This window comes from Oncorhynchus kisutch, linkage group LG14 (genome assembly GCF_002021735.2).
Source record: "Oncorhynchus kisutch isolate 150728-3 linkage group LG14, Okis_V2, whole genome shotgun sequence".
Taxonomy (NCBI): Eukaryota; Metazoa; Chordata; class Actinopteri; order Salmoniformes; family Salmonidae; genus Oncorhynchus; species Oncorhynchus kisutch.
The window spans coordinates 31,947,925-31,957,623 of NC_034187.2; the positions used below are offsets into that span (position 1 = coordinate 31,947,925).

Genomic DNA, 9,699 nt, shown 5'->3' on the forward strand with positions numbered 1-9,699 from the left:
AACTTAGGCGTTTTGGGCCCCTTCACACTAAAGCGGCCCCTGCTATAATGACCACGTTGTCAAACCCAGATGTCGCTGTAGGGATCTGTGGTGGGTAGTTGTGACCGTACACCCGCCGCTCTCCCTTTTACACCTCATGCACAGTTTTTTTTCTATTCCAAGTTTGACCCTATTTCCTCTGCGCACTGCACTGTCTATAAAGTGACCATGCTTTTCCCACGCAGTCTCTTTCCCCGGCCACAAAACAACCGTGAGTGTCTAACTCACCGTTCTTTAACAACTTTAAAAAAACAAAAAAATATAAAAAATACAAAATATAAAATCTTAAAAATAAATAGGCCTTCTGTAATATACAAAATAAAAATACGTCGCTAAATTGTGTTAACAGGAGGCCTCGGGCTTAACCCGACGTTTAAAACAATTATATTTATCAGGAGAATACGCCGAGATTCCATTCTGTTTTTAGCTGTCACTTTTCCTTGTCAGCGAGTCTTGAAACTTCGATCTGAACACAACTCGCATTCTGAGTGTTTTTACTCAGTGTTTTTACTTAGATTCGGCCCCAGGGAACATTTCTTATCAACAATTCCCGTGATTATAGCGCGAAGGAAGAATTCATACATTTTGTGCACTCCGAGAAATGAATACAGAGACTACAGGGAGTTATCCAATGGCTTCTCTCTATGTTGGCGATCTGCACCCTGATATCACGGAGGCTATGCTGTATGAGAAATTCAGCCCAGCAGGACCGGTGTTGTCTATTCGAGTATGTCGTGATATGATCACCCGACGCTCTCTGGGTTATGCCTATGTGAATTTCTCGCAACCCACCGACGGTAAGCAATCAAGCATGCCTCCAAGATAACGGCGTAAAGCGTTGCTTGGATGTTGGATTTATTTGAGCATGTCAACAGTTCAGTGCATTCGTCCTATAGAGAATACAATGTAAAACACATCTTGATTTTATTGAGTGTAAATCAGTTGTGATGTGATTTCCTGTTAAAGGTATCTACAGCATTCACACCTGTCTAGCACTCAGTGGTTACCTCCAGACGACATAATAGAGACATACCGATACACAGGCAATCTAAGAGGTGTAGGCTAAGCCCCAATGCTGCATGGAACGGAATGAATGAAAAACTATAGTGGGAGAGAATGTTTTCCACACAACTTGCACTGAACCATGCCTGGCACAGTGAATCAGACAACTAATACATGCAGTATGGACTCTATGGAATGTATGGAATGCTTTTTACCCTTAATGGACTAACTCTGGTGAGTGGAGAAGTACAACATTTGGAATATCTCTTGACCCATATGGTGGCCCACTTCAATGTGTCATTGTTTGAGGATTGACCAGGATATGCTCCAGGACTCCTGTTTTCACATGTACAAGACTCCTGCTTTGGATATGTTGTAACCAGCCTACTGTCTGTGTTGTGCCTCTAACTTTGAACGGATGGCTGCAGCTTTGCTCCAGAGTCCTGCTCCACAGTGCCTAACCCAAAGTGACCCATTTCTGCTCCTATTTAAAGGGCCATAAGGGAACCGTTCTGTAGTGAAATGAATTCCCAATACCTTCTCTGCTGCCTTACAGAGAGAGGAAGAAACGGCCCAGCTGAACAGTAAGGCCACGTTCCCAATGATTAGAGGTTGCACGCACCAACCAATGGTTGCGTACCACTTTATTGACTGTGCAGTCGGGCACTAGAGTGCTAAAACATATGTGGTTTGCTGATACCTAAAATACCTATCCAGGCGTTGTAAGATCTGGCATGAGTCAGAAATGTCTAAGCAGGAGAACACGACCTAACTTACATTTCCCTGCTTTCTGGGGATCATGTGATGTCCTCTGATCTGAGGAGAACAAGTCTGAATAGATTGCTTCTGCGAATACAATTCTGCTGAAACTTTTAATGTGGATTCAACACCCTTTTCTGGTTGGTTTTCTTGAGTAATTGTTGAAGTGTGTCATTCTCAACACCTCCATGTTCTCTCCTCTACATGTTGATCTGTGATGTTTTGCTCAGGTCGTAGTGGCTTGCAGGGTACGTGCTTGCAGGGTACGTGCTTGCAGGGTACGTGCTTGCAGGGTACGTGCTTGCAGGGTACGTGCTTGCAGGGTACGTGCTTGCAGGGTACGTGCTTGCAGGGTACGTGCTTGCAGGGTACGTGCTTGCAGGGTACACTGGAGGAATTACCAACATTTGTATCCAAGCCCCTGCTCCTATTGTACGAAGTCTGAACGTTTAACACAGACTTGCACTCTTTGAATTACCACTCGATTCAACAATCACTCATCTTTTAATTGTCCAAAGTAGTGCTTTTATGTGCAGTAGAATCATGTAATTGTTAGGGGGTGTGACCTGACACGATTGAGCTGTACCATATGGGGTGTGTTCTACGACAGTGTGTCTGCCAACTTGTTAAGCAGTGTGGACCTATGGGGCTGTTTTCCATTTCACACCTGCCACCAGATATCTGACTTAGTGTAGCTAGAGAACTCTGTGGTCACAATATAACCTGAGGGTTGTACTTTTATGACAATACACAATCAATATAACATGTCAGGAAGTAAAAGTGTAGTACAACTACCACAGATGTCTACAACTACAACCACATATTTGAGGGGAGTAGTGTTCCTTCGTGTGACTAAACTAGCTTTGGCTGACCGTCTCCACTTGGGTTTCAGCATGTCACAGCTGCATTTGTAAATAGTTACAAGACCTGGGGTTGCTCATCTGAACATTCTTGTTGAATGTGTCTCCCTCCATCAATGGAAGAGAATGAATAAACTCACTCCACACCAGCACATACCTCTCAGGACCCCTCTCTAAATATAGTCGCTCTCTCAGGCAGTCCAAATGTTGCCTGCCTATAATATCTAAAAAGTTTTAGTCTTCATACAAGGGTAATGTTTGACAATTAATTAGGGTGGCTATCAGCCTCGCCTAGAATAAACTATCCAGTTTTCAGCGGTATGACTAAATACATTTACAGTATAATATCTTCAAACTGACCAGTGAAGTTCACTTGTTTGTGTGTCACATTCACTTTACCTCTTATTTGATTTCATCATGTTTATCTCTGCTATTCATCCATTGAGCAATCTCAGCTCTACATGGTGCTCAGGGTCTTTCATCAAGCATGGCCATGGGAACCTTCGAGAACTAGACAGACAGGGTGACCGTCACACACCTTCTCTGAGCTGGTTTGTGTGAAGTACAATTGCACAGCAAACTGCTGATGCCAGCAGACGCAAGGGAGCTCCGTTTTGTTTAACAGACATTTTTAGCTCTAAAGCCCGGGTGTGTGTTGCTGTGGAGTGACAGGAACAAAGGGGTGCTCTCTGGTTGGCATGTGTACCCAGATGGACATGAGAGAGGGGGCAGGAAAATGAGAACTGGCACAACAGAAATCATGATAGGCAGATCTGGAAAGTTACACACACTGGCATAGGTAGTATGGACCATGAAAAATAATACAATGGCTGGTGTTTATTGGAGAACCTATAAGAGAATGTAAAGTTTAAGAGCCATTTGCTTCACTGAATTATATCTGTACATGCACTATATGTCTGCCATTGTATCTATTCATTATGAGAGGGTGAATCAACCATTATGACTTGTGTCTTGTGGCACTTCTGGTCCCATTTGTCTGTGTGTTAGTGCCATGTGCTCCTGCCTAGCCAACTGCCCCCCAACAGCTGCTCAATGTGGTGGCAGGCGGAGGTCAGACTCCATAGCCACATGGTGTAGTAGTTCGGACAATCCAGTAGTAGCATGGTTTCTTAGGTGTGCAATAAACTAGGGCCAGTAGTTTTTCCTGACCACATGACTTGACCAGGAGTAACTCCTGGTCCTATCCATCACGACACAATGTGGTAGTGTGAATGATTTGGGAGATGTACGTATGGTGTAGCATGCAGCATGGTGCGGTGTGCATGATTTGAAGTGAGCACTATATAGCATAAACAACATGGTGTTTGGTGGTGTACACAGTGGCTGATATGTTTTTGGCTCCATGATGTAAGTTAACACTCTGACCTCTCCCCTCTAGCCGAGAGAGCCCTGGACACCATGAACTTTGATGTGGTGAAAGGGAAGCCAATCAGAATCATGTGGTCACAGAGAGACCCCTCACTCAGGAAGTCTGGGGTGGGCAACGTGTTCATCAAGAACCTGGACAAGACCATCGACAACAAGGCCCTCTATGACACCTTCTCTGCCTTTGGGAACATTCTGTCTTGCAAAGTAAGATTGCAGTGTTTCTGACCATAGACATCTGGTATGACCATAGACTTGTGTACTTAAAAAAAAAAAGAACATCAACTTGTCTCTCAAACAGGTTGTGTGTGATGAGAATGGATCCAAAGGATACGCGTTTGTCCACTTTGAGACGCAGGACGCAGCCGACCGTGCCATTGAGAAGATGAACGGCATGCTTCTGAACGACCGCAAGGTGTGAGTGTCTGATCAAAGAAGAGCGGGTGGGGAGGTGTGGGGAAGGGGCTGAACTGGAGTTACATCATTGTGTAGAAAGTGGACAGTTTAGATCAATCAAGGGCGGCTAGGATATTGATGAGGATTGTACATGGTTGGAGTCTGAAGTAGTTCATCTGTTGGCCTATACTGTGACACGGCAAAAGGGTGAGGTTAGCAGAGGAACAGCAACCTGTAGATCAGGGATCGGCAACTGGAGGCCCACGGGCCCGCAGATCGATCTTATTTTGTGGCCCCCGCCCCCATCACAGTTGCCCATCCCTGCTGTAGATGCATATAACGAGCCTCTTTCTCACACTCAGTCCCCATACACCCTGTCTTTCTGTGTGATTTGCGTGAATTACACAACTAACAGTGAATGTTTTTTGCAGTGCTTACAGGGAAATGTGCCTTTAAACCTATACAACAACCCATTTCGACTCTCTGTGGTCACCTCACTCCATGTGTCAGCTGAGCATCCTTCTGTCTGTACGTTTGTCCACCCGTCCACCTGCCTGTCGTGTGTGTGTGTGTGTGTAACCACGCTTGTGTGTTTTAGTGATGGAGCGAATGCAGGAATGCAATACTGGAGCCAGATTGGGAGAGGTCTGCATAACAAGGTACAGTCTGAGTAGAAAAATATGATCTATCAACCTAGTCTGGTCCTCAGCTTTCCTTTTTATGGACCTCCGTCCCTCCATGCCTCAAGTCTTGGACCAGGAAACGTCATTGTGTCTGTGTTCTGGGTGTATAGCATGAATGCTCAGTTTGCCTGATTGTGGTGCCATAAACAGTGCAAGAAGAAGTGTGTTCAATGTTGTTCCTGAGAGGTCCTTGACTGACTCACTGTGCTGCTGTTCTATACAAAGTGCTTCCTTCCATTTAAGTCTGGGACTCCTCAATGTCAGTGCTGTGAAAACCTGCTTGCAGCCTGAAAACATGGATCTCAGAGGGAAAATATAAGAGATGGATCACAGTCCCTTTCTCCCTCCTGCTCAGGACCGTTTTACAAGAGTTGTCATTGCTCTCTCGTGGTGTTTAGGTTCGTTGGACGTTTCAAGTCTCGGAAGGAGAGGGAGGCAGAACTCGGGGCCAAAGCAAAGGAGTTCACCAACGTCTACATCAAGAACTTTGGAGACGACATGAACGATGACAAGCTAAAGGAAATGTTTGACCAATACGGTAAGCTGTGACTGAAACATACACAGTTTGCTTATTAGTGGAGACGTTTTTGTTTATCACATATTTGTCTTGCAATCTTTTCAAGGAAACTAGACATGCACTTGCATTTCTCAAAACGCATATAGCGGAGTCCCATTTGTTCTTGTTTTCCCCCTGCAGGTAGAATTCTCAGTGTGAAGGTTATGACCGACCCTAGTGGCAAATCTCGAGGCTTTGGCTTTGTGAGTTACGAGAAACACGAGGATGCTAACAAGGTACTATTATACCCTCATAACAACAGTCATGTCAATACAAGTCAGCAGGCTTTCGTGGTTGGTGTAAAAAGACTAAGTGAGACAATCGTACGAATAATCACATTGTGTTAACTTATGGGTTTACGGCATATAGACTGGCTGTAACAAATAGATCTCTACTCAGGCATGTGAGGAGATGAACGGCCAAGAGTTCAATGGGAAGACTGTGTTTGTGGGACGCGCTCAGAAGAAGATTGAACGGCAGGGGGAGCTGAAGAGGAAGTTTGAGATGCTGAAACAGGAGAGGATCAGCCGTTACCAGGTCAACTAGCATGTCACTCTCCTCTGGCACCACTATGTCTAATAGAACACTGATTACAACCAAATGCCATTAATCGACCTGACATCTTGTTTCATAGTACCCATCCATTAAGGGAATAAGCCAGGCTGAGTATGTATGTTTGTGGTCATGACACTGTTTTTCTGGTTTCAGGGTGTTAACCTTTACATTAAGAACTTGGACGACACCATTGACGACGAGAAACTGCGCAAGGAATTCACCCCATTCGGGTCCATCACCAGTGCCAAAGTGAGAGAGTGCAGCAGAAGCCAAAACAGTGCACCACAATTACTATTTTCAGTTGTGTATTTGGAGTGTGTTATCCAGATATAACACGGCTTCACTTGCTGCAGGTGATGCTGGAGGAGGGGCGTTCCAAGGGCTTTGGGTTTGTCTGCTTCTCCTCTCCTGAGGAGGCCACCAAGGCTGTGACTGAGATGAACGGGCGCATTGTGGGCTCCAAGCCCCTCTACGTGGCCTTGGCTCAGCGCAAAGAAGAACGCAAGGCCCACCTCACTAACCAGTACATGCAGCGCATCACTGGCATGAGGGCCATGCCTGCCAACGCCATCATCAACCAGTTCCAGCCCGCCAGTGGATACTTTATGCCTGCAGTGCCTCAGGTTAGTGAGGGAGGGAGAGAGGGTTCAAATGGGTTTGAGAGAAAGTTATGTGGGATTTACTGGAAATGCCCTTAAAATGCCCTTCAAAAAGCCATGTCAAGGTTCTGACAGTTGAAATGATAAATACTGCTGTGTAAATACCAGTAAGATAATTGGCACTGTAACAAGTGAGTCAGTTGTTGTTTACAAGATGTAGAACTTTAATTTTGTGCAACATTATTGCATACATGGTTACATTTCTGTCATTAACTGTGTGTGTGTCCCAGGGCCAAAACAGGACCACCTACTATGCACCCAATCAGCTGACCCAGATGAGGCCCAACCCCCGCTGGCAGCAGCAGGGTGGCAGAGGCCAAGGTGAGGGTTAGAGATGACATCATACATAATAACTAAATGTATCATGGGCTATATATCTAGGCTATAGATACAGGCTATATTTATTAAATTACTATATGTCCTAGTGACATTATGTTGACTTGAACTGCTGTCCAATAGTAACACTGCCACCCCCCTCTTCTCTCTCTAGGTGGTTTCCAGGGGATGCCCAACTCCCTGCGCCAGCCTGGTCCACGTGCCAACCTGAGACACCTGGCTCCCAGCGCCCAGGGCCCACGAGGCATGGGGCCTGCTGGAGCTCAGAGAGTTGGTAAGACTGGATTGCCTCAGTATATCTGAAAGCCACTGACTATAATTTACATGGTGGAAATATTACCTCATCAAGCTTGATATACTGGCTCATCATACATCCTTATGTGTCATCCCTACCATTAGGAGGTGCTGGCCAGGCTATGGGTCCTCGTCCCTCCATGGGAGTCCCTGCCCCTCGTGCCATGCCACCCTACAAGTACGCCACCAGCATACGCAATACTAACCCCCAAGTGGTGCAGCCCATCGCCTTACAGCAGGTAAATCTCACCAACCTCCATCTTTAGCATAGTTAATGCTGCCTCCTTCATCCCTCAACTCTTCTGTCCCTCAAATCTCTATTTTCCCTTCCACTATTTTTCTGTTCCATCACTCCCTTGTTTTAACCACTTTCTTCCCTGTCTTCCTCCTCTCAGGCTCAGCCAGCTGTACATGTGCAGGGTCAGGAGCCTCTCACATCTTCCATGCTGGCTTCTGCACCCCCCCAGGAGCAGAAGCAGATGCTGGGTGAGTGCTGGAACAGATTGGTGGTGTGTCATATTGGTCCTTGGAAGTTCAATGCCAAATTCTAGAATCTAGAGTCTAGAACCTTTTGGAGGGATTTTGAACATCATTGCAATAAGGTGTAATTATACAGTAAGATTTGAAACCATGAAAGCCAATCTTAACCCTCCCTGTCTCTTGTCTCTCTCGCTCAGGGGAGCGCCTGTTCCCCCTGATCCAGGCCATGCACCCCAGCTTGGCAGGGAAGATCACTGGGATGCTGCTTGAGATTGACAACTCTGAGCTGCTGCACATGCTGGAGTCCCACGAATCCCTGCGCTCCAAGGTACCAGGAACAGGATAATATCAGATCATAAAAATGGATCTAGGGTCATATAGTGTTGGCTAAGGCTCTAATTGTTTCTCCTATTTCTCTGCGTGTTTGTGCAGGTGGAGGAGGCTGTTGCCGTTCTGCAGGCCCACCAGGCAAAGAAGGATGCCACACAAAAAGTGGGAGTCATCCCTACAACCACTGCTGCCTCTACTTCCTGATGTGTAAGACCGCTTACTAAATGTTTGTTAGATTAATAGATGAGAAAATGTGAGCTATGATATCACCGAAGCATGAGCTTTTGCCCTAGCACTGATAATGGTGTCTACTCAAACTTTTTGGCAACATACATTAATGGTGTATAGATTTGCAAACTTAATCCATTGCTTTTGATTAGTTCAATTGTAGTGGGTTCATATTTCTTATCCAATGCTTTGTGTGTGTCCCCCCCCCCCAGGACACAATCAACTGAGAAAAAGATGGGGAGAGATCACTACATTGGCTTCAAATGACTGGGTCATCTCTACAAAATCCTATGCAAAAATAAATAAAAACAAGGTTGAAAAAAATAGAAAAAATCTTTTAAAAACATACTTAAATATTTTTTTTAAGAGATTACAGTACTTAATTTGTCTAATTAAAAAAATATATAGTTCTGTAATACATTTTAACTTTACCAAAAGCAAAACTTCCAACTAAATAAGGCCCTTTATTTTGTGGCCAGGACAGACCCCTTTTCTCTGATTAAAATTTGCTTTGCTCTTATTCTTTGTTTGACAGTTTTGTTTTATGATATGATTTGGACAATTGGATTCCTCCGTCCCATCATGTTATTATGGGTGGTGTGGTATATGGTATTCTCAATAAAGGGATGAATATCACATTTACAATGTTTGTTTTTCTTTTCCACAATAGTTTGCATACTGCCATAGCCCCATAGTAGGCGTGTTCACACTGCACATTACCCCAGGGCTAAATCTTAGGTTAACCAATGCTTGTTTGAACCGGATAAGCTAGTCCAGGGACTCTTAACCCGGAGCTAAGAAAAATGCAGTGTAAAAATGCCTAGTGTGTACACATTTCATTGCTCAAGTGAAGCATTGAATAAAGATTAGATTATTGGTTATTGATCAAATTATTCATTCATTTCACAACCAAAAAGCTCATTAATGTTACATGAGTAACACTAGCTACCTTCGCAGGAACCGAGGACCATAAAAAAATTTAAAAAGTTTGGGGAATTGAGAAGTAAGACAACTATTATAACAATTAAATTAAAGTCTCTATGGGGGTGCCATAGGGTTCAATTCTTGGACCGACTCTCTTCTCTGTATACATCAATGAGGTCGCTCTTGCTGCTGGTGAGTCCCTGATCCACCTC

At 44.7% G+C, this 9,699-nt stretch overlaps 1 protein-coding gene across 1 annotated transcript; it reads left to right on the forward strand.

Annotated features, from left to right (window-relative positions):
• The first annotated feature begins 215 nt into the window (after positions 1-215).
• On the forward strand, positions 216-9,201 carry LOC109903959 (polyadenylate-binding protein 4). The gene is made up of 15 exons (XM_020500995.2): positions 216-836; positions 4,060-4,253; positions 4,348-4,463; positions 5,524-5,663; positions 5,823-5,917; positions 6,081-6,218; positions 6,390-6,485; positions 6,590-6,859; positions 7,126-7,216; positions 7,386-7,505; positions 7,631-7,764; positions 7,921-8,011; positions 8,203-8,333; positions 8,438-8,542; positions 8,776-9,201. The coding sequence occupies exons 1-14, from the start codon at positions 641-643 to the stop codon at positions 8,537-8,539; spliced, it is 1,914 nt and encodes a 637-aa protein (XP_020356584.1). The 5' UTR covers positions 216-640; the 3' UTR covers positions 8,540-8,542; positions 8,776-9,201.
• The last annotated feature ends 498 nt before the right edge of the window (positions 9,202-9,699 follow it).